Here is a 26,113-nt window from a genome sequence, read left to right as displayed (position 1 = left end):
CCCACCCACCTCAACTCCCCCCATCTCCCGAATTCGGAGGTCTCAAGGTTGGCAAGTACGGGTGTAGGTCACATTTATTTGTACATCTGGTTTGTGGGAGGAATGTCTCATCGACACAAAAGCAAAAAAAGCGATCCACATATGCAAATTCAATATCAATCAATCAATCAATCAATGTTTATTTATATAGCCCTAAATCACAAGTGTCTCAAAGGGCTGTACAAGCCACAACGACATCCTCGGTACAGAGCCCACATACAAATACAAATACAAAATCAAGCATATTTATATTCAAATCTCAAAAATATATTTACAAACACACGTTTATTTATACAAATTCTTGATTTATGTGTATGTCAAATTTTTATAATTATACATTTTATTTGTATATGTTTTTAAATCTCAAAAATATATTTACAAATACACGTTTATTAATACAAATTATTTATTTATTTGTAAATCACATTTGTATTTGTGTATTTATTAATATATGCATATGTATTAATATCATATTGTTATATATAAGTTGATGTGAGACAATTCTACTTCGATACATTTCGGTCCACACTTCATATTAAAGGGTGAAGGTAATACACACCACAAGGTAGCGCCATTAAACCAGAGAAGAAGAAGAAGGAGAATGTGCAGGCCAGCACGTGACGTCATCTAAACCGATATAAAAAAAAATTTTGCAAATGAAGGAAGTTACGTAGCCTACGCATGCGTGGACGGAGCTTGTCTTCCGGTACCGATGGCGAAACAACTTTACCCTCGTTAAAGACGCGAAGGGAAATACTGCTTAACTTCCTTTTTTACAAGCACAGCGACACACACGTTATCTATTTGCTTTTTATAATTCATCAGGGAACGTAATTAAAGAGCTTTCCAAGCTTCCTGACTAAAATAAGTAAAGTTTGAGTACATTTTGTGTCCAAGGGCCAGATGGTAAGTGATTTTTTGAAACGTCTACGTTGTTTAGTCTATTAACTTGCTGTTATTTCAGTCTGTACACTGTGAAAAACACGTGTATTCTATTCATATAAAACACACAATACGTTTTCAAACTGTCACATCGACTCAAGGATACAACTCAACATAATAATACAACTCAAATTTGGAATTAAAAAATGACGGCATAGCGTAGTTTGCAGCACATAGCCGCTACCGGAAGTGTGTATGATTTGTGTATAACTCAACTTAGTTAGTTTTGCAACATTTTGCACTTCTGCAACACACAAGTGATAATTTAAATTTCAAACAAAAACTTGGCAATTTTTTCTCTCTCTTGCATTTAAGCAAGAACGTTGGTCAGATATCTGCAATCAATGTAGACATAACATGATATTAATGCAGGGGTCTCCAACTCGTTTTTTAATTGAGATAATTTTTCGAATTTGCCTATGCATTTTATTATTAAAAATATGTTTTCACGTACACTGTAAAAAAAAAAAAAAAAAATCTGTATATTTCACATTTAAGTTCTGGTCACTATTTAAAAACAAACAAAAATTATACATCACAGCAGGGCTGAGCAATATGGACAAAAATAGTACATCTCGGTTAGTGTTGTCCCGATACCGGTACCAAAATTATTTTGATAGTTTTCTGTACTTTTCTAAATAAAGGGGACCACAAAAAATTGCATAATTGCCTTTATTTTAACAAAACAAATCTTAGAGTACATTAAACATATGTTTCTTATTGCAAGTTTGTCCTCAAATAAAATAGTGAACATACAAGAGAACTTGTCTTTTAGTAGTAAGTAAGCAAACAAAGACTCCTAATTTAGTCTGCTGACGTATGCAGTAACATATTGTGTCATTTATCATTCTATTATGTTGTCAAAATTATTAAAGACAAGTGGTAGAACATGTATTATTAATCTACTTGTTTGTTTACTGTTAATATCTGCTTATTTTCTCTTTTAACATGTTCTATATACACTTGTGATAAAATGTAATAATCACTTATTCTTCTGTTGTTTGATACTTTACATTAGTTTTGGATGATACCACACATTTCAATCTAATACCAAGTAGTTACAGGATCATACATTGGTCATATTCAAAGTCCTCATGTGTCCAGGGACATATTTCCTGAGTTTATAAACACAATATGATTTTTTTTTAAAGAAAGAAGATGTTGTGATGCCAAAAAATATCGACGTAATCATAGTAGTATCGACTAGATACGCTATTTTACTTGGTATCATTACAGTGGATGTCAGGTGTAGATCCACCAACGGCGTTTGTTTACATTTTGACGCCGGTGAGCTATTGTATCCTCCTACGGTGTGTAGTGAAACATGTTTAGCTATTCCTCGTCCTGCAGGGATGATACTTGTAAGAAAATTACTTTATTACCTCCATATTATTCAGGACAACCTAAAATTATCAGCCTGGAGGTTGGGTCTTGGGCGCAGTTGGGTGTTCCAACAGGACAATGACCCCAAACACACGTCAAAAGTGGTAAAGGAATGGCTAAATCAGGCTAGAATTAAGGTTTTAGAATGACCTTCCCAAAGTCCTGACTTAAACTGGTGGACAATGCTGAAGAAACAAGTCCATGCCAGAAAACCAACACATTTAGCTGAACTGCACCAATTTTGTCAAGAGGAGTGGTCAAAAATTCAACCAGAAGCTTGTGGATGGCTACCAAAAGCGCCTTATTGCAGTGCAACTTGCCAAGGGACATGTAAGCAAATATTAACATTGCTGTATGTATACTTTTGACCCCAGCATATTTGCTCACATTTTCAGTAGACCCATAATAATTTCATAAAAGAACCAAACTTCATGAAGGTTTTTTGTGACCAACAAGTATGTGCTCCAATCACTCTATCACAAAAAAATAAGAGTTGTAGAAATTATTGGAAATTCAAGACAGCCATGACCTTTACAAGTGTACAACTTTTGATCACGACTGTGTATACATACACAAATACTGTAAAGTGTAATGAAAAAAATAACACCAAGGATATGCATATACTGTATGTATACAAACATACACATTAGAAATGTCCGATAATGGCTTTTTTGCCGACATTCCGATATTGTCCAACTCTTAATTACAGATTCCGATATCAACAGATGCCGATATATACAGTCGTGGAATTAACACATTATTATGCCTAATTTTGTTGTGATGCCCCGCTGGATGCATTAAAAAATGTAACAAGGTTTTCCAAAATAAATCAACTCAAGTTATGGGAAAAAATTGCCAACATGGCACTGCCATATTTATTATTGAAGTCACAAAGTGGGGGGTAGGGGGTGGCGGGGGGTGTATATTGTAGCGCCTGGGAAGAGTTAGTGCTGCAAGGGGTTCTGAGTATTTGTTCTATTGTGTTTATGTTGTGTTACGGTGCGGATGTTCTCCCGAAATGTGTTTGTCATTCTTGTTTGGTGTGGGTTCACAGTGTGGCGCATATTTGTAACACCCTCAGTGTGACCTGTATGGCTGTTGACCAAGTATGCGTGGCATTCACTCGTGTGTGTGAAAAGCCGTAGATATTATGTGATTGGGCCGGCACGCCTGAAATGAGTGCCATATTTTGGTGAACTTTGCATCGGAGCCCCGAAGACAGTGCCTTATCTTTCCCAACCTCATGAAGGACAGAGCATCTCTTATCCACGTTGAGTGAGAGGAGGGGCTGGGATACATACACTGTGATAGAGTAGGTTACTCTGGATGCAGAATGCTGGTCTGATATCTTCTTAGGACAAGGAGAGAGTAGGGCACAGCGAGGCTTTCAGTCACTCTTTAATGATGAAGTTGAACAAGTGTGGTATAGGTGTGTGTGTGTGTGGTCTAAAAGAAACACATACAAAGAATGATTAGGATACATATAGGCAATATAATATGCAATAATATAACAGGATATGTATAATGTTATATATAATATAATATACTCTACAATGCGTTATAAAACAAATATACAAACAAATGTACATGGACTATTAAAGCAGTCCATTAGAGATGAATGGAGAATAAGCACTGTTGATTTAGACCAGCGGTGTCAAACTCAAATACAGAGTGGGCCAAAATTTAAAACTGAACAAAGCCGCGGGCCAAGGTTGAACAAATTAACCTTTTAATAGGGACCCAAACAAGTTTTGCATTGAATCTTGAACAAGCAAGGCTTATATAACTTTATAGTGACATTCAAAATCGAGTTTCAAATAATAATAATAATAATAAAATATCAATGGCATATCAAATACAATTTAAATACAAATGTAATGCCTCTTTTCTATTTGCAGCCTTCTGAGGTAAATATCAACATTAACTTTTTCCACAGGCTAATACATTTGAAAATAAAATAATGAATAAACCAACCATTCAGGACTTTAAACTGCTCAGTTTGCAACACACTGATCTAATCTGATGTGCCCAAGCCAGATACTTGGCATCTTTTCCTGGATGCTAGTTCATTAATGTCGGGGCTCAGCCTTTGAGCTGAGGCAACCTTCATTATCGAATGAAGGTGTTCATCAGTCATTATATCTCGTAGTCCACCCGGACCACAGTCTTGGGGGCGTGCCTTAAAGGCCTACTGAAACCCACTACTACTGACCACGCAGTCTGATAGTTTATATATCAATGATGAAATCTTAACATTATAACACATGCCAATACGGCCGGGTTAACTTATAAAGTGACATTTTAAATTTGCCGCTAAACTTCCGGTTCGAAACGCCTCTGAGGATGACGTATGCGCGTGACGTAGACCGGCGAACACGGGTATGCCTTCCACATTGAAGCCAATACGAAAAAGCTCTGTTTTCATTTCATAATTCCACAGTATTCTGGACATCTGTGTTCGTGAATCTGTTGCAATCATGTTCATTGCATTATGGAGAAGGAAGCTGAGCAAGCAAAGAAGAAAGTTGTCGGTGCGAAATGGACGTATTTTTCGAACGTAGTCAGCAACAACAGTACACAGCCGGCGCTTCTTTGTTTACATTCCCGAAAGATGCAGTCAAGATGGAAGAACTCGGATAACAGAGACTCTAACCAGGAGGACTTTTGACTTCGATACACAGACGCCTGTAGAGAACTGGGACAACACAGACTCTTACCAGGATTACATTGATTTGGATGACAAAGACGCAGACGTGCTACTGTGAGTATGCAGCTTTGGCTTCTAAACATTTGATCGCTTGACCGTATGTGCGCAACTTTTTTTTGCGTATGTACGTAACTTTTTTAAAATATATAAGCTTTATGAACCTTGGGTTAGGTGAACGGTCTTTTGGGCTGAGTGATTGTGTGTGTTGATCAGGTGTTTGAATTGTATTGGCGTGTTCTATGGAGCTAGGAGCCAGCAGAGGAGCTAGGAGCTAGCGTAACAAACACGCAGGTGTTTTTATGCAGGATTAATTTGTGGCATATTAAATATAAGCCTGGTTGTGTTGTGGCTAATAGAGTATATATATGTCTTGTGTTTATTTACTGTTGTAGTCATTCCCAGCTGAATATCAGGTACCGTGAGTATGCAGCCTTGGCTGCTAAACATTTGATAGCTTGACCGTACGTGCGCGTCACGTACGTAACTTTTTAAAAATATATAAGCTTTATGAACCTTGGGTTAGGTGAACGGTCTTTTGGGCTGAGTGATTGTGTGTGTTGATCAGGTGTTTGAATTGTATTGGCGTGTTCTATGGAGCTAGGAGCTAGCAGAAGAGCTAGGAGCTAGCGTAACAAACACGCAGGTGTTTTTATGCAGGATTAATTTGTGGCATATTAAATATAAGCCTGGTTGTGTTGTGGCTAATAGAGTATATATATGTCTTGTGTTTATTTACTGTTGTAGTCATTCCCAGCTGAATATCAGGTCACCCCCGGCTCTCACAGCATCTTCCCTATCTGAATAGCTTCAACTCCCCACTAGTCCTTCACTTGCACTTTACTCATCCACAAATCTTTCATCCTCGCTCAAATTAATGGGGAAATTGTCGCTTTCTCGGTCCGAATCTCTCTCACTTCACGCGGCCATCATTGTAAACAATAGGGAACTTTGCATATATGTTCAACTGACTACGTCACGCTACTTCCGGTAGGGTTAAGCCTTTTTTTTATCAGATACCAAAAGTTGCAATCTTTATCGTCGTTGTTCTATACTAAATCCTTTCAGCAAAAATATGGCAATATCGCGAAATGATCAAGTATGACACATAGAATAGATCTGCTATCCCCGTTTAAATAAAAAAAATTCATTTCAGTAGGTCTTTAAAGGCACTGCCTTTAACGTCCTCTACGAGCTGTCGTCACATCCGCTTTTTTTATCCATTCTAACAACCTGCCGGCCCAGTCACAAGATACGTGCGGCTTCTGTACGCACACACACGTGAATGCAACGCACACTTGATCAACAGCGATACAGGTTACACTGAGGGTACATGTATAAACAACTTTAACACTGTTAGAAATATGCGCCACACTGTGAACCCACACCAAACAAGAATGACAAACACATTTTGGGAGAACATCCGCACCGTAACACAACATAAACACAACAGAACAAATACCCAGAACCCTTTGCAGCACTAACTCTTCCGGGACGCTACAAAATACACCTCCCACTACCACCAACCCCCCCCCCACACACACACACACACGCCTTCTGGGTATTTGTTCTGTTGTGTTTGTTGTGTTATGGTGCGGATGTTCTCCCGAAATGTGTTTGTCATTCTTGTTTGGTGTGGATTCACCGTGTGGCGTATATTTCTAACAGTGTTAAAGTTGTTTATATGGCCACCCTCAGTGTAACCTGTATGGCTGTTGACCAAGTATGAGTTGCATTCACTTGTGTGTGTGAAAAGCCGTAGATATTATGTAGGGGTGTAACGGTACACAAAAATTTCGGTTCGGTACGTACCTCGGTTTAGAGGTCACGGTTCGGTTCATTTTCGGTACAGTAAGAAAAAAACAAAATATAAATTTTTTGGCTATTTATTTACCAAATGTGTAAACAATGGCTTTATCCTTTTAACATTGGGAACACTATACTAATTCTGCCCATGTTAATCAACATTGAACTGCCTCAAGTTGTTGCTCAGATTAAATAAAATGACAAAACTTTTCTTCTACATATAAAAAGTGCAACATTAAACAGTTTCAAGTCAACTCATCATGCTTAATTTATTACAGCATTTGGGAAGCCTGTAGTTGATTTTTATTATGTAAATGTTATATTTTTATCAACATGTGATAGCAGGGACCCTGCCATTCAAAACTAGGCTGCTCCCTTACTAATGATTAATGTAACTATAGCTGAAAAAATAGTACAATAGCAATAGGAGAGACTACACACACACACACACACCGCAAAATGAGCTAGCGTTACGCTAAAAGCTAGTTAGCCTTCACCTCAAGCCAGGACTGCGAGTGAGCTGAGCTGCAGTTTAAGTTTCTAGAAGGTCAACGGGCTCATAGTGATGTTACTAGTATTTGACTGGGAGGTGTTTATTTTAATTTGGGGAGAGTACGCTGCCTGATGCTCACCTGCTAAACACCTATCTGCTCGACGTTGAAGCACTGACAACATGCGCTCTGAATATGCGCTGCTGATTGGCTGTTACCGCTTTGAATACGCACTGCTGTTATCGCTTTTTGTGTAACCAATCAGATGGTTGTGTGGGTGGGACAATGCTGGGTGCTGAGACAGAGGCAGAGGAAGCAAAGCAGCTTGTTAAGACTTTAGCTTAGAAACTCGTTCGGTACCCCCCCCGTACCGAAACGGTTCAATACAAAACACGTACCGTTACATCCCTAATATTATGTGATTGGGCCGGCACGCAAAGGCAGTGCCTTTAAGGCATGCCCCCAATATTGTTGTCTGGGTGGAAATCGGGAGACATTCGGGAGAATGGTTGCCCTGGGAGATTTTCGGGAGGGGCACTGAAATTCGGGAGTCTCCCGGGAAAATCGGGAGGGTTGGCAAGTATGACTGGGAGACGCAACTGCTCTGTACTTCTCCCTACGTCCGTGCACCACTCCGTACAGTGGCGTTTTAAACAGTCATAAATTTTACTTTTTGAAACCGATACCGATAACTTCCGATATTACATATTAAAGCTATATCGGCCGATAATATCGGACATCTCTAGTAATAATACAATTAAATTAGTGTGCGCCGCTACTATACCTTGGAACGTATAATGTTTAGCAAGTAAACTGATAATTTTAAGTTGATCAATGGGGTGCGCATAAACAGCAGCAGCAGCGTCCAGGCTCAAGGAATCAACATGTTCCTGAAATGAGTGCCATATTTCGGTGAACTTTGCATTGGAGCCCTGAAGACAGTGCCTTATCTTTCCCAACCTCATGAAGGACAGAGCATCTCTTATCCACGTTGAGTGAGAGGAGGGGCTGGGATACATACACTGTGATAGAGTAGGTTACTCTGGATGCAGAATGCTGGTCTGATATCTTCTTAGGACAAGGACTCCGGTCAGAGAGTAGGGCACAGAGAAGCTTTCAGGCACTCTTTAATGGTGAAGTTGAACAAGTGTGGTATAGGTGTGTGTGTGTGTGTGTGTGTGTGGTCTAAAGGGAACACATACAAAGAATGATTAGGATACAATTAGGCAATAATACAACAGGATATGGATAATGTTATATATAATATAATATACTCTACAAGGTGTTATGAAACAAATATACAAACAAATGTACATGGGCTATTAAAGGCCTACTGAAATGATTTTTTTTTATTTAAACGGGAATAGCAGATCCATTCTATGTGTCATACTTGATCATTTCGCGATATTGCCATATTTTTGCTGAAAGGATTTAGTAGAGAAAATCGACGATAAAGTTCGCAACTTTTGCTCGCTGATAAAAAAAAGCCTTGCCTGTACCGGAAGTAGCGTGACGTCACAGGAGCTAGTATTCCTCACAATTCCCCGTTGTTTACAATGGAGCGAGAGAGATTCGGAGCGACAAAGCGACGATTACCCCATTAATTTGAGCGAGGATGAAAGATTCGTAGATGAGGAACGTTACAGTGAAGGACTAGAGAGGCAGTGATGGACGTATCTTTTTTCGCTCTGACCGTAACTTAGGTACAAGCTGGCTCATTGGATTCCACACTCTCTCCTTTTTCTATTGTGGATCACGGATTTGTATTTCAAACCACCTCGGATACTATATCCTCTTGAAAATGAGAGTCGAGCACGCAAAATGGACATTTAAAGTGACTTTTATCTCCACTACAATACATCGGTGACACACTTAGCTACTGAGGTAACGTGATAGCATCGTTCTCAAATGAAGATAGAAACAAAAGAAATAAACCTGACTGGAAGGATAGACAGAAGATCAACAATACTATTAAACCATGTACATGTAACTACACGGTTAAAAATTCTCAGCCTGGTAAGGCTTAACAATGCTGTTGCTAACGACGCTAAGGCTAATTTAGCAACCGGACCTCACGGAACTATGATAAAAACATTAGCGCTCCACCTACGCCAGCCAGCCCTCATCTTCCCATCAACAGCCGTGCTCACCTGCGTTCCAGCGATCGACGGCGCGACGAAGGACTTCATCCGTGGGTTTGGCGGCAAGCATCGGCTAGGTGTAGTTAGTAGTCCTTGTTGTGTTGCTGTAAGTATTGTACTTAGCCGCTAATACACCGATCGATCCCCCACCTACAACGTTCTTCTTTGCAGCCTCCATTGTTCATTAAAGGCCTACTGAAACCCACTACTACCGACCACGCAGTCTGATAGTTTATATATCAATGATGAAATCTTAACATTATAACACATGCCAATACGGCCGGGTTAACTTATAAAGTGACATTTTAAATTTGCCGCTAAACTTCCGGTTCGAAACGCCTCTGAGGATGACGTATGCGCGTGACGTAGACCGGCGAACACGGGTATGCCTTCCACATTGAAGCCAATACGAAAAAGCTCTGTTTTCATTTCATAATTCCACAGTATTCTGGACATCTGTGTTCGTGAATCTGTTGCAATCATGTTCATTGCATTATGGAGAAGGAAGCTGAGCAAGCAAAGAAGAAAGTTGTCGGTGCGAAATGGACGTATTTTTCGAACGTAGTCAGCAACAACAGTACACAGCCGGCGCTTCTTTGTTTACATTCCCGGAAGATGCAGTCAAGATGGAAGAACTCGGATAACAGAGACTCTAACCAGGAGGACTTTTGACTTCGATACACAGACGCCTGTAGAGAACTGGGACAACACAGACTCTTACCAGGATTACTTTGATTTGGATGACAAAGACGCAGACGTGCTACTGTGAGTATGCAGCTTTGGCTTCTAAACATTTGATCGCTTGACCGTATGTGCGCAACTTTTTTTTGCGTATGTACGTAACTTTTTAAAAATATATAAGCTTTATGAACCTTGGGTTAGGTGAACGGTCTTTTGGGCTGAGTGATTGTGTGTGTTGATCAGGTGTTTGAATTGTATTGGCGTGTTCTATGGAGCTAGGAGCTAGCAGAGGAGCTAGGAGCTAGCATAACAAACACGCAGGTGTTTTTATGCAGGATTAATTTGTGGCATATTAAATATAAGCCTGGTTGTGTTGTGGCTAATAGAGTATATATATGTCTTGTGTTTATTTACTGTTGTAGTCATTCCCAGCTGAATATCAGGTCATCCCCGGCTCTCACAGCATCTTCCCTATCTGAATAGCTTCAACTCCCCACTAGTCCTTCACTTGCACTTTACTCATCCACAAATCTTTCATCCTCGCTCAAATTAATGGGGAAATTGTCGCTTTCTCGGTCCAAATCTCTCTCACTTCATGCGGCCATCATTGTAAACAATAGGGAACTTTGCGTATATGTTCAACTGACTACGTCACGCTACTCCCGGTAGGGGCAAGCCTTTTTTTTATCAGATACCAAAAGTTGCAATCTTTATCGTCGTTGTTCTATACTAAATCCTTTCAGCATAAATATGGCAATATCGCGAAATGATCAAGTATGACACATAGAATAGATCTGCTATCCCCGTTTAAATAAAAAAAATTCATTTCAGTAGGCCTTTAAACAAATTGCAAAAGACAACACAGATGTCCAGAATACTGTGGAATTTTGTCGAAGAAAACAAGAGGTTTTTGTATCGGGTCGATGGGGTCCAAACACTTCCGTGGATTTTGTGACGTCACGCGCATAAATCATATCCAAATGAGTTTTTCAACCGGAAGTGTGGCGGGAATTTTAAAATTGCACTTTATAAGTTAACCCGGCCGTATTGGCATGTGTTGCAATGTAAGGCTACATCTAACACATTATAGGCATTTTAGCATTAATAACCGTGCTATATTCGACGTATATACTTACATTTTAGTCAGGAACGCACACAATGCTGTTTACACAATCACCCAAGAGCCCATATTACGCAGAAACGCTACAAACAGGAAATTATGTCTCAGACTAGATCGCCAAATTAAGAGCACATGAAATCTAACATCTCAAAACTGCGTCATAATAAGATAAGACTTAAATACTTTCTGACATACACATTTAGCTGTACAAATCTGCTGTACAGTATGTGTGTTTGGGTGCCTTTTTTCAGGAACACTTAATACAAAAAGTCACAATGTCCGATGGAATTCTAAAAAAAAGTTATGACAGACCACTTAAAAAAACGGAATGGAATTTTACAGTTTTTTTTACTGAATGGGACACCCAAAATGTACATTAAATTAAAGAAAGTGAGATTTGCAATATTAACTATGAGCAATAAAACACTGAATATTAACAACATATGAACGTCGCTCCTCTTTTACTTCTCAGACCAGCTCCTCGATAGTTGTGTATCTTTTACAATCAAGCAAATCGCAACAAAAATTTAAAAACCATAATAAACACATACAATATGATATATTATCACTTTTATTCAGACATTTGTTGTACAAATTTGCTTCCGCATCTGTTCCTGACACATGCGTTTTGGGCTGGCTGCTCCTAAAACAAACCCTGCCCACTCTGCTTTGTTCCTGTTCTGAGCTGCTGTGACGTAGATTAACGTAATAACTCGTACAACATCCAAAAGCGCAGATTTCAACCATTGAAAAACTTTTCTGTAGTTCAAGACTTGCAGTAATTTAAAAACAGCACTGCATGCACATCATTTCCTGGCAGTAAACCTGAAAAAAAAAATCCTCCGATTTCTGTTTCATTTTTATTCTTTGCACTATTTTGTTACACTTTATTAAGCATTGCTTATGTAGTCCTTATTTTTGCAGCTTAATTTAAAGAGACTATTGTGAAGTAGAGATGTCCGATAATATCGGACTGACGATATTATCGGCCGATAAATGCTTTAAAATGTGATATCGGAAAATATCGGTATCGGTTTCAAAAAGTAAAATGTATGACTTTTTAAAACGCCGCTGTACGGAGTGGTACACGGACGTAGAGAGAAGTATAGAGCGCCAATAAACCTTAAAGGCACTGCCTTTGCGTGCCGGCCCAATCACATAATATCTACGGCTTTTCACACACACAAGTGATTGCAAAGCATACTTGGTCAATAGCCATACAGGTCACACTGAGGGTGTAGGGACGTAGGGAGAAGTACAGAGCGCCAATAAACCTTAAAGGCACTGCCTTTGCGTGCCGGCCCAATCACATAATATCTCCGGCTTTTCACACACACAAGTGAAATGCAAAGCATACTTGGTTAACAGCCATACAGGTCACACTGAGGGTGGCCGTATAAACAACTCTAACACTGTTACAAATATGCGCCACACTGTGAACCCACACCAAACAAGAATGACAAACACATTTCGGGAGAGCATCCGCACCGTAACACAACATAAACACAACAGAACAAATACCCAGAACCCCTTGCAGCACTAACTCTTCCGGGACGCTACAATATACGAAGAGAAAGAGAGAAGTGGACTAGTGCAACTCCACGGGCAGGGGACAAAATATAGGGGAAAGATCAATGATGATTGGTTGGTTTACTTCTCCAGATTCTCTGAACCCTTTGATGATATTACGGACCGTAGATGGTGAAATCCCTAAATTCCTTGCAATAGCTGGTTGAGAAAGGTTTTTCTTAAACTGTTCAACAATTTGCTCACGCATTTGTTGACAAAGTGGTGACCCTCGCCCCATTCTTGTTTGTGAATGACTGAGCATTTCATGGAAATCTACTTTTTTACCCAATCATGGCACCCACCTGTTCCCAATTTGCCTGCACACCTGTGGGATGTTCCAAATAAGTATTTGATGAGCATTCCTCAACTTTATCAGTATTTATTGCCACCTTTCCCAACTTCTTTGTCACGTGTTTCTGGCATCAAATTCTAAAGTTAATGATTTTTTTTTTTTTTAAATGTTTATCAGTCTGAACATCAAATATGTTGTCTTTGTAGCATATTCAACTGAATATGGGTTGAAAATTATTTGCAAATCATTGTATTCCGTTTATATTTACATCTAACACAATTTCCCAACTCATATGGAAACGGGGTTTGTACTTTTTCATCCATATTGCCCAGCCTTAGGACTGTAACGATGCAAAGTATGGCTGTATATATTACGGCCGTTCTATATGCAGCCGTATATAGTCGATACTGCAATGAATACATCAATAATTATATATATACTTGCAGTGTGTATATCAGGGGTCTCAGACACGCGGCCCGAGACGTTATTTTGCGGCCCCCACCTTAATATGAAAGTTTAATGTTAGTGCGGCCCGCAAGTTTTAAATGAATGGCGCTTGACAGCGTTGTGTGCGGCGCTGAAGGTATATGGCTCTCGACAATATTGAGGGCATGCCGTGATGGCACTGCCTTTAGTGTCCTCTAGAACCTGTCATCGTGCCGTCTTTTTCTCTATACAAACAGCGTGCCGGCCCAGTCACATGTTATTTGCATCTTCTGCAGGCACACACAAGTGACTGCAAGACTTACTTGAGCAACAGCCATACAGGTCACACTGAGGGTGGCCGTATAAACAACTTTAACACTGTTACATATATGCGCCACACTGTGAACCCACACCAAACAAGGATGACAAACACATTTTGGGAGAACTTCCGCACCCTAACACAACATAAACACAACAGAACAAATACCCAGAATCCTTTGCAGCCTTAATTCTTCAGGGCTACAAAAACACCCCCGCTACCCCCAACCCCGCCTCCCCCCCACATGTCTTATTTGCACAGAGAAAGTTGCGGTGCACAAGGAATACAATTTGAAACGTCATTATACAACTAGACATGCTGAGGAGTATGCAAAATACCAGGGAGATGAGAGAGTGAACTGGGTTGCAAATTTTAAAACCAGTTTACTGAGGTTACAAGATTTCTTCAAGAAAGCAACCGAAAAGAGCGATGCAGCAGTCAAAGCTAGCTACATGGTGAATGACATGGTTGCTAGGGCGGGAAAGCCATTCAGAGAAGGTGAATTCACTAATAAGTGCATGTTAGATTTTTTTAAAGAAATCTTTTTTTGCGGCCCAGCCTCACCCAGTTTCTGCATCCAGTGGCCCCCAGGTAAATTGAGTTTGAGACCCCTGGTGTATATTGTACATATTACATATTGTTATGAAGGTGTCTGTTACTACATCATATATACTCACAGTGTTTATATTGTACATATTACATATTGTTATGAAGGTGTCTGTTACTACATTATATATACTTGCAGTGTGTATATAAAACATTACATATTGTTATGAAGGTGTCTGTTACTACATGATATGTACACTTTTGGTGTGTCTATAAAACATATTACGTATTGTTATAATAATAATAATAATAATAATACCTGGGATTTATATAGCGCTTTTCTAAGTACCCAAAGTCGCTTTACATGTTAAAAACCCATCATTCATTCACACCTGGTGGTGGTAAGCTACTTTCGTAGCCACAGCTGCCCTGGGGTAGACTGACGGACATATTACATATTGTTATGAACGTGTCTGTTACTACATTATATATACTTGCAGTGTGTATATTGTACATATTACATATTGTTATGAAGGTGTCTGTTACTACATTATATATATATACTTCCAGTGTATATATTGTACATATTACATATTGTTATGAAGGTGTCTGTTACTACATTATATATATACTTGTAATGTGTATTTTGTACATATTATATTATTTTTATGAAGGTGTCTGTTAGTACATTATATATATTTGCAGTGTGTATATAAAACATTACATATTGTTATGAAGGTGTCTGTTACTACATGATGTATGTACACTTTTGGTGTGTCTATAAAACATATTACATATTGTTATGAAGGTTTCTTACTACATTATTTATACACTTGCCGTGTGTTTATTGTACATATCACATATTGTTATGAAGGTGTCTGTTACTACATCATATATACTCGCAGTTTGTATATTGTACATGTTACATATTGTTATGAAAGTGTCTGTTACTACATTATATATACTTGCAGTGTGTATATAAAACATTGCATATTGTTATGAAGGTGTCTGTTACTACATGATATATATATACTTGCAGTGTGTATATAAAACATTGCATATTGTTATGAAGGTGTCTGTTACTACATGATATATATATATACTTGCAGTGTGTATATAAAACATTACATATTGTTATGAAGGTGTCTGTTACTACATGATATATATAATTGCAGTGTATATTGTACATATTACGTATTGTTATGAATGTGTCTAACTTCATTATGTATATATTTAACGTTTTGTTAATGTTGATAGTGGGTTTTCAAACTGTTTTTATAGGTCTTTCAAGGCTACAATAGTGAGTCCCATTAGCCGCATCTTTCAAGCGTTTTTTTTTTTTTTAAATCAATTTTGAAAACCTAAAAAACAGACTTGTGTTCTTGTCTTTCATAATGATTGTGAACAATAGGCAAACTTCCAAAAAAAGGTGCAGTTCCCCTTTAAAAACCTGAAAGTGCATTTACTTTTGATATACACTTCTGTGTGGTTCATCCAAAAAGGAAACTATCGCATCCACTATGGTTTGTTACAACACACTTCAGCTAATGTTCTTTCTTTCCCCCGTTTTTTTTACAGAATTAACTGAAGTCGTACAGAAGACTCCTTTCTAGCAATGCGTCCTGGATTTATAGGCACTAAAGAAAAGGCCTGTCCTGCGTTCCAACAATCGACTGCCATTGCTCCGCTCTCCTCACCTCGGAACAGTCATGTTACAAGTGATTCAGCGGGTCACTCGGAGGACGAATTACTCAACACCGCGGAAGCAAATCAGTCTGAGCGACACTGTGAAGGCAGTCATCTAGCCAACCTTCAACGGGAGCAGACTGGAAGCCAAGCAAACACAGCAATTCCACTGGTCCAGAGATCTCACCGACGACCAGTGACATCAGAGACGGTCAATGAAAATTGCAAATCACTTTTAGATTCTCCCATTTCATCAAAGAAGACAAATGCTAACTACCACCCAACGCAGCAGCCATTGCATATTTCACCGAGGGCTTTGGATTTTGGACAAATGAGAGCGCAAAATCTCGACTTTGCCCCTTCAACTGCTGGTGGGAAACCGATGTGTTCGCCCACATTAAAATGTGGACATTCGCCAAGACGAGGACAAAAGCCACCAACAGATGAACAAATACAATCCGTGATTGAAGAAAGGCTTGCATACTTTATAACTCTAAACAACAGTGATCATGGATCTGCAGCCACTCCCAAAGGTACAACAGTCACACAACAAATATAGCCAACATTCATCTGGATTGTAAACACTTTCAGCAGTTGTGTAGCGGGTGCAGGCCATATAAGTGAAGTGAAGTGAATTATATTTATATAGCGCTTTTCTCTAGTGACTTAAAGCGCTTTACATAGTGAAACCCTTTATCGAAGTTACATTTTTAAACCACTGTGGGTGACACTGGGAGCAAGTGGATGAAGTGTCTTGCCCAAGGACACAACAGCTGTGACGAGGATGGCAGAAGCAGGGATCGAACCTAGAACCTAGCCGCTCTACCAACCGAGCAACACTGCCCCAAAATAGCATGCAATAATTTGAATACCGTATTTACCGGACCATAGGTCTATTCAGGTGTACTGGAGAGGAGGCTACGCCGGATAGTCAAACCTCGGATCCAGGAGGAACAGTGTGGTTTTCGTCCTGGTCGTGGAACGGTAGACCAGCTCTATACTCTCGGCAGGGTCCTTGAGGGTGCATGGGAGTTTGCCCAACCAGTCTACATGTGCTTTGTGGACTTGGAGAAGGCATTCGACCGTGTCCCCCGGGAAGTCCTGTGGGGAGTGCTCAGAGAGTATGGGGTATCGGACTGTCTGATTGTGGCGGTCCGCTCCCTGTATGATCAGTGTCAGAGCTTGGTCCGCATTGCCGGCAGTAAGTCGGACCCGTTTCCGGTGAGGGTTGGACTCCGCCAAGGCTGCCCTTTGTCACCGATTCTGTTCGTAACTTTTATGGACAGAATTTCTAGGCGCAGACAGGGCGTTGAGGGGATCCGGTTTGGTGGCTGCAGTATTAGGTCTCTGCTTTTTGCAGATGATGTGGTCCTGATGGCTTCAACTGGCCAGGATCTTCAGCTCTCACTGGACCGGTTCGCAGCCGAGTGTGAAGCAACTGGGATGAGAATCAGCACCTCCAAGTCCGAGTCCATGGTTCTCGGGTGGAGTGCCATCTCCAGGTTGGGGAGGAGATCTTGCCCCAAGTGGAGGAGTTCAAGTACCTAGGAGTCTTGTTCACGAGTGAGGGAAGAGTAGATCGTGAGATCGACAGGCGGATCGGTGCGGCGTCTTCAGTAATGCGGACGCTGTATCGATCCGTTGTGGTGAAGAAGGAGCTGAGCCGGAAGGCAAAGCTCTCAATTTACCGGTCGATCTACGTTCCCATCCTCACCTATGGTCATGAGCTTTGGGTTATGACCGAAAGGACAAGATCACGGGTACAAGCGGCCGAAATGAGTTTCCTCCGCCGGGTATCTGTCTTAGAGATAGAGTGAGAAGCTCTGTCATCCGGGAGGAGCTCATAGTAAAGCTGCTGCTCCTCCACATTGAGAGGAGCCAGATGAGGTGTTTCAGGCATCTGCTCAGGATGCCACCCGAATGCCTCTTTAGGGAGGTGTTTAGGGCACGTCCGACCGGCAGGAGGCCACTGGGAAGACCCAGGACACGTTGGGAAGACTATGTCTCCCGGCTGGCCTGGGAACGCCTCGGGATCCCCCGGGAGGAGCTGGACGAAGCGGCTGGGTAGACGGAAGTCTGGGCTTCTCTGCTTAGGCTGCTGCCCCCGCGACCCGACCTTGGATAAGCGGAAGAAAATGGATGGATGGATGGATGCATTAAAAGAGTCATATTGTAATTCGTTTTTTCTAAATGTAAAACACTTCCTTGTGGTCTACATAACATGTAATGGTGTTTTTTTGGTCAAAATGTTGCATAGATTATGTTTTACAGACCATCTCCAAGCTGCTTTCTGACAGTCGCCTCCGGATGCGCCGTTTTGTGGGCGGTCTTATTTACGTGGCTCCCCTTCGACAGCGTCTTCTCCCAGTCTTTGTTGTAGCGGTGTAGCGTGCAAGGACGGGGGTGGGAGAAGTGTCAAAAGATGGAGCTAACTGTTTTAATGACATTCAGACTTTACTTAAGTCAATAACGGAGCAGCATCTCCTCATCCGGAAACAACAACGCCGGAAATGTGCCCCGTGAAAAAACGTCCGACGGGAACTCTCTAATAACTAAAGTTCCTTGGGTGAATAATGTAAACTCACTACACCGGTATGTTTTAGCGCTTTCATGTTGAGTCTACTGACAGATATAAGTAAGAACTCTACACTACTTTATATTACAAATGGCAACAGCGGAGGATGAATGTCCCATACCACGAAGATAGAGAGAAAAAAAAGAAGCTTATCGACTACGGGACTACAAAGGCGGACGCGCGCTCTCTCTCTTATGTTTGACTGCCATCTACTGTTCACACTTATCATTACACCATGTACTAAATAAAATTGCTTCGAGGTCGGTAGGCAAAACCAGAATTATTCCGTACATTACAAATACGGTAGTTCTTTTTTCATCCATCTAACGGTTGCAGTTTCACACATACTGTATAAAGATACAAGCTCTAATGGAAACTCGGGCTGCATGATTAATCAAATCAAATGATTTGAATATAATGATGTTTAAAAAGGATATGTTCCTCTCCATCGGTTTCCATTTCTATCATGTCTCGTTCCTCAGTGCTATACCGTAGGATCCTTCTTCCTGCGAGAGCATAGACATATGGCGCTACACACACACACTCTGTGTGTTTCCCATTTATATATTCATTTGTTGACACAAACTAAATTTGCCCCATCACAAATGCAAATGTGGCTCTTCCGGTTTGCCTTCATAAACAAATGATATTGAAACTGGTGGTATGCAGCATAACTCCGCTTCACAACACATATCACAGTATTAAGGCCACGGTACGATATTGTGGTATATCTCCAAAAAAAATCCCGAAAAATGTTATAGTGAATTTTGAAAGTATTTTGCAATAATATATGGCAAACAAGGTACAGATCGTAAACAGCCCTAAACAACTTTACATCTACAGTTACTCTTCCTCATACAATGATATTTGCATCCTTTAGATCAGGCCTGGGCAAATATTTTGCCTCTGGATTTTTAGGAACACTAATACAAAACCTCACATTGTCTGATTGAATGCTAAAAACGTTATGACAGACGGCCTTAAAAAAACGTAATGGAATTTTATTTTATTTTTACTGAATGAGACACCCAGAATGTACATGAAAATAAAGACTGTGATTTACAATATTAACTATGAACGATAAAACCCTGAATATTGACAAACATATGAACGTCACACCCCGTCTCCGTCGAGATATTTTACAATCAAGCGAAACGCAACAAAAATGCAACAAACACAGCAAAATATGAACGCAAAGGGTAAAAAAAAAAAACCACCTGCGATCTGATATATCACAAACTTTGTTGTAAAAATCCGCTTCCGCGTCTGTTCCTGACACCCGCATTTCAGGCCGGCCGCTAGGGATGATGTTTGATAAGGAATTATCGAGTTCGAGCCTATTATCGAATCCTCTTATCGAACCGATTCCTTATCGATTCTCTTATCGAGTCCAGATAGGTTGTTGTATATGGAAAAAAAACACACAATATTTGGTTTAACAAAAGCTCACTTTTATTATATAATAAAAAAATAAAATCTAATAAATAAATCAATATTGACTGTTACCCACCTAAAAAAAATAAAATAAAATAAATAAATATTGACTGTTGTTACCCAAAGTATATTAAGTGGGATTTTTCAGAGAAACAAATATATACAGTAACACAAAAACAACCTGTCTCTGTGATCACTATAGCTGTATAAATAATAATATAGTGTTAAATAAAATCAGTCCCTTGGGCACAAAACTTAAAATAATACAGCTCTCCAAAAAGTGCACTTCTGCTGCTATTTGACATAACTGTTTGTTATGATGCTTGGACATTTTTGCAATTTATTTCTTTATTGAAAGAAAATTCTATGAAGAGAAAAGTTCTTTGCAAATGTGGTTACAATGCTAAAAAATGAAAAGTTAAAGCTAAAAAAAGAGCTAGAGAATATAACAACTACACTACCCAGCATGCAACGGGAGTTACGAGCATGCGCGGTAGCCCCGAAAAGTGTTTCATGTTGCCACGCTGTGAAAGTAAACGTCAAGAACTCAGCCAACACGCGTCGTCTGCATTATTTATAATTAGACAGACAACACATCTACAGTGTGATTTTGTTTTGTTTACAAGGAAAGAAAAACAAAAGTTAAAAAAGGGAGATATGTTGTATATATATGTATGTGCTGCGGTTGTTTTAAGAACGTTGCGACAGCTGCCGTAAAGGAGGTGCGTTGCTAGCCTGGTTGCTATGTTTCCGGTTGGTCGTAAAAGTGTTCGTCATGTGTTTTACCCTGCTAAAATCTCTCAGTAAAGTTATTCGATGGATTATAGCTTTTGTTTTGAACTTTATTACACCTTGGAGCGCTTTTTCCCGTCCATTGTTTTCCTGCTTTCCCTATCTGCGCCTAATGACTGAGCTATGTGACGTCATTTCTTGTGATGTCCCGCGGAGCATTTCTGGTCGGGACGGGATTCGAATAAAGAATCAACTCTTTTCCTTTACTATAGCGGTCTCGATAACGGGTACCGCTTCTCAAAAAGGGATTCGAGTCTGAGGACTCGGTTCTTTTCTTATCAAACAACCGGGAAAACCGGTTTCGAGTATCATCCCTACCGGCCGCTCTGGAAACACTCTGTGGAAACGCTCCCCACCCACACTGCTTGGTGCCTCGTCTGAGCTGCTGTGACTTAGATTACAATAGTAACTAATTAGATTACCATAGTAACTAGTATATCATGCAAAAGTGCAGATTCCAACCATTGAAATACTTTGTAATAGAGATGTCCGATAATATCGGCCGATAAATGCTTAAAAATGTAATATCGTAAATTATCTGTATCTGTTTCAAAAAGTAAAATTAATGACTTTTTAAAACGCCGCTGTACGGAGTGGTACATATCCCAGTCAGCAGCCCCTCCCCTCTCCCCTCTCCCACACACAACACAGGAGTTGACGACTGCAGCATGAGAGGTTTACAGGCGACACCTGATGACCTCATCAAACCGCCGTGAGCGCAGCATAACAACAACAAGAGTGTGTTGTTGCCGGTGCTGTAGCCGTGGCTAACAAGCCACGTCTATTGTTTGGGATTATTTTAAAGTGTGTCTGACGGATAAAAAACTGGCAATTTGCAATGACTGCAAAAAGTTGGTTATGCGAGGAGGAACCAAGACGTCTTCCTTTAAGGGGGTAGCGGGGGGTGTATATTGTAGCGTCCCGGAAGAGTTAGTGCTGCAAGGGGTTCTGGGTATTTGTTCTGTTGTGTTTATGTTGTGTTACGGTGCGGATGTTCTCCCGAAATGTGTTTGTCATTCTTGTTTGGTGTGGGTTCACAGTGTGGCGCATATTTGTAACAGTGTTAAAGTTGTTTATACGGTCACCCTCAGTGGGACCTGGCACTTTTTTCCATAACTTGAGTTGAAGTTGTTCTCTTATTTTGGAAAACCTTGTTACATTGTTTAATGCATCCAGCAGGGCATCACAACAAAATTAGGCATAATAATGTGTTAACTCCACGACTATATATCGGTATCGGTTGAAATCGGAATCGGTAATTAAGAGTTGGACAATATCGGAATATCGAATATCGGCAAAAAAGCCATTACCGGACATCTCTACTTCGTATAGTTCAAGACTTACGGTCATTTGAAAACATCACTGCACATCATAATGGCAGCTACAGTTTCCATCTTAAAGATCTAATAATATTTTGGGAATGTCCGGCGGGCCAGATTGAAAAGCTTAACGGGCCGCATGTTGACCCCGGGCCTTAATTTGCTTAGGTCTGGTCTATAGGAACTGCTTGGGGTCATTTTGACTCCACTTATGGAAGAGAATTCCTTAATAATAATGAAAAAATAAATACAAATGCAAATGGCCTCATGTCACAAACATGTGTCATGAGGAATACTTGGAATATGAAGATATTACAACTCTTTGTTTTAAAGATTTGGAACCCAGTTATTGCGAAAATGCATTGATTTGAATTGGGGTCATTTTTGCCTTGACACAAAACCTTTTTGGGTGTGATGTTACACTTGGCTTAGCTGCACCGATACATAAATACGACAAGGAAGCCGCTCATCTTTAACCCTTGTTTGGTGTTCGGGTCTGTGGGACCCGTTTTCATTTTTTATTAAAATAAAAATGATACAATTAAGTTTTCCAAACAGACTCACTGAATTTGGCTCATTTTCTGTGAAGAACATATATTAGAATACATATTTAATGACCACACACCATACACCCCCCCGCCCTCCCCCCACACACATGTCTATTACATATAAAAGATGTACGGGTCCACTGGACCCGGGGCTAATAGAAGTGTGGAAATTGTGTAGGTACACAGAACATCAGAGGGTCAAATGTGTGAGAAAATGAGAGCAGACAGTGTTGACAAACAATGTTGCAACCTTGTGTGGGAACCGCAGGTGCAGAAACATAAAAGAACAATCCCTGTGGGATGCGGAAACTGGCAGAGAAATTTTCTGTGCAACGTTCATATTGTTGTTACTCAGCCATCGTTTGTGGGTCTGATGGACCCGTTGCATTTTGTGGCTTTTAATGCCTCACAATCAAACACTTTTATGTTAAAATACTGAACAGATGTTTACCTTATCCCAATAAACATCTGTTCAGTATTTTAACATAAAAGTGTTTGATTGTGAGGCATTAAAAGCCACAAAATGCAACGGGTCCATCAGACCCACAAACTGGCTGAGTAACAACAATATGAACATTACACAAGGGTTAAACCCAGCGTGGACCAGCTGAAGGAGCTTAGTGGAGTTTCCTAACTGGAAGAAAGCAAAAATGATTTGGAAAGGAGGGGTTGGTTCCCCCGGCACAGTTCGACCCGTCTTTCATCCTGACCTAAGTGACATTGAAGCGTCCGTAGTTACAAGCGCCCAAAACACTTATCCCAGAGTCAGAAAAAGATACGATGGATAACAACTGTCCCTTTATGCCCACAGAATGTCAGGAAGTGATGATGAAAGTCACCGCGACCTCCACCAAGCATCAAGAGCAGCCAATTGTGACAAAGCGCCGCCCTTGTTTCAAGGTCAGCAATGGCTCACTACGAAATCAAAATAAGTCGTTTGGCTCCAATATGAGCAATAAACAAGAACGTTGCCAGGATGCTCATGCCAAGCCAGTCAAATTTGCTGAAAGTGAGGGTGAGAGGACATCCACTGTACAAAGTATAAAGGAAGCACAATACGAAGACATTTCCGATGATGATGGAGCCACAAAGTATGTTGCAAAAACGCCCCAGTACGAAGACATTAGTGATGATGAAACATTTGAGATGCCATCACCGACTGAATCCAGAATGTCACCAATACAAAGTGACACCTACCCACAGCAGGGCCAGACTGATGCTTATTGTGTTATTCCTCTACACCTTTTGTCCCTGAAATATGAAGCCCCAAAAGACCAGTGTGATGTTGATGAAGGTGCAACAAAAGAGACTAGGGAGCAAGGTCAACCAGCGCCAGCTTCGATACCATCATCAGTCCCCTCGCCTTCAGGTTTAGAGGTCTACGACTCGTCAGAAACGTACCAACAGGTCAACGCGATGCAATTTGCCGAGCATTTCGCAGTGCTTGAGGACGAAATGGATGAGAAGAAAGAAACCTTTCAGAAGGAGTGTCTTTCATCCGCTGATCTTGACAGCAGTGAAACTGAAGACAGTTGTGATTACTCCTCTGGATCAGAGCACAACTATATGACCGTGTCGAAGCATCTGCTGAAAAGATCAGCACCGTCGTGTTCTAAGGTTGTCCATTCTGAGCACAAAACTACGGTGGAACATCGACAAACATCTGCGGGTTTTAAGGAGCATAAACACAAAGCCAACGAACTAACCGACAACGTGATAACAAATAAGATCCTTATCGTCGATTCATCAGATGATGAAAATGATGTGCAACTGATTGACACCACAGATTCTCTGCATGTCCAAATCCGTACCAGCAGATCTATCACACCAGGATGTGGCATCAGCCTGGACTGTAATGGGAAAAAACATCCCAGGAACAAAAGATTCTCCTCTGGGTCACTGGACATCACGGACGACATTTTGGTTCCACAGAAAAAAGCATCAATTGAAAACGTCCTGTGACAGTACATGACTTGTGTGTGTACACATGTCACATGAACAGTTCTGTGTAGATTAGTCGCAATATATTCAACTTGCAGGCAGTATTTTTTTTGATAAATGTGTCTTGAACAATAAAAGTCACTCCAAAATGTTCCTCTCTAAGTCAGTGTTTAACCATGGGTCCAAGCTTCGGACCATTGTTGGGCTGTGAGTGTCCCCTACAGGTCTGCCAGAAATATTTTTCACAGCTGTGGTCCATATGGTCTACAGTGGTACTGAGTTGAAATACACTTCCCCACCACCTGTGGCAGTTATCCGTCAGTCTGTTGACCGAACGGTGCATGACAGTGGTCAGGAGCAAAAATCATGGAGAAGTTTCTTAATGATGATTATTAATCTCAGGTTGACAGGAGCCTCTCACAGCAGTCAGAGCCGAGGGGAGACCCACAACCCCCCACACCCAGACTGCAAATGAAATGTGCCTGTCCAAAGCTGCCGCTTGGTTTACAGAACAAGATGAAAATGTTTCTTCAGTGTGGCTCTCAAAAGACATGTACCCTGAAGGAAATGGTTAGTGTATGCTCTGACAGGACGCTCCATGACCTGCTAAGAACTATTCCCCTTGAGAAGCAACGGAACTGGTCCAAATCCCTACCACAAGTCACATTGGCCTACAACACTACCGTTCTTAAGTCCACCGGTGAGTTTGCACATTTCCTTACCTTTATTTCCCCATCAACTTCCTCCTCAGCCAGGTTTCAGACGCCAGCAAGGGCAGAGTGGAAGACCGGGTCCAGAAGCATTGGAGGAGAGGACAGGTAGCCTTTGATAGGGCACGGCGGCGGCTAAAAAGAAGCAGCGGCCCCCCAGAAAAAGCGGCATGATTCTTTAGTAAACTTGACTTGTCTACAAGAGCAACAGTTTGGTTACCTCCAGGACCACAGCAGGTAGGGACACTCAAGGTTTCAGGAAGCGTGGAGGCCAGAAATCCAGCCCCTAGATCTGGTGGAGCCAGTCTACTCTGGCACACTCGGAGGGTAAGGACTGTTCATCGTTGCATGTTAAAGCCTCTGCCCTCGCAGCCAAAACTGCCAGTCTCTAGAGATTTGGTATAAGACAGAAGAAAATACGTTTTTATGTGGTCACCAGGCCAGCCTTTGGAGAGGCAACCGCTTCCACTGTGCCGTCACAAGCAGGTACCTAATAATCCGCCCGTCTGAGCCCCGGCAGGCCTCAGGAGGACAACAACCTTGGCAACTGGTTAGCGCCATCTCCTTGCCATGGCATCTCATAGGTCCGGTGGAGCTGCTCCCTTCTGGGTCAGTGGTGCCAGTAGCATGGTGAGTGCTTATTTTAGCC

The 26,113-nt window shown here is 40.9% G+C and overlaps 1 protein-coding gene across 1 annotated transcript; it reads left to right on the top strand.

Annotated features, from left to right (window-relative positions):
• The first annotated feature begins 719 nt into the window (after positions 1-719).
• LOC133662876 (uncharacterized) lies at positions 720-24,905 on the top strand. The gene is made up of 3 exons (XM_062067050.1): positions 720-945; positions 16,038-16,678; positions 23,625-24,905. The coding sequence occupies exons 2-3, from the start codon at positions 16,075-16,077 to the stop codon at positions 24,773-24,775; spliced, it is 1,755 nt and encodes a 584-aa protein (XP_061923034.1). The 5' UTR covers positions 720-945; positions 16,038-16,074; the 3' UTR covers positions 24,776-24,905.
• The last annotated feature ends 1,208 nt before the right edge of the window (positions 24,906-26,113 follow it).

Source organism: Entelurus aequoreus, linkage group LG12, assembly GCF_033978785.1.
Source record: "Entelurus aequoreus isolate RoL-2023_Sb linkage group LG12, RoL_Eaeq_v1.1, whole genome shotgun sequence".
NCBI lineage: Eukaryota > Metazoa > Chordata > Actinopteri > Syngnathiformes > Syngnathidae > Entelurus > Entelurus aequoreus.
Note: the sequence above shows the minus strand (reverse complement) of the source record. Positions and strands in the feature narration are given on the sequence as shown.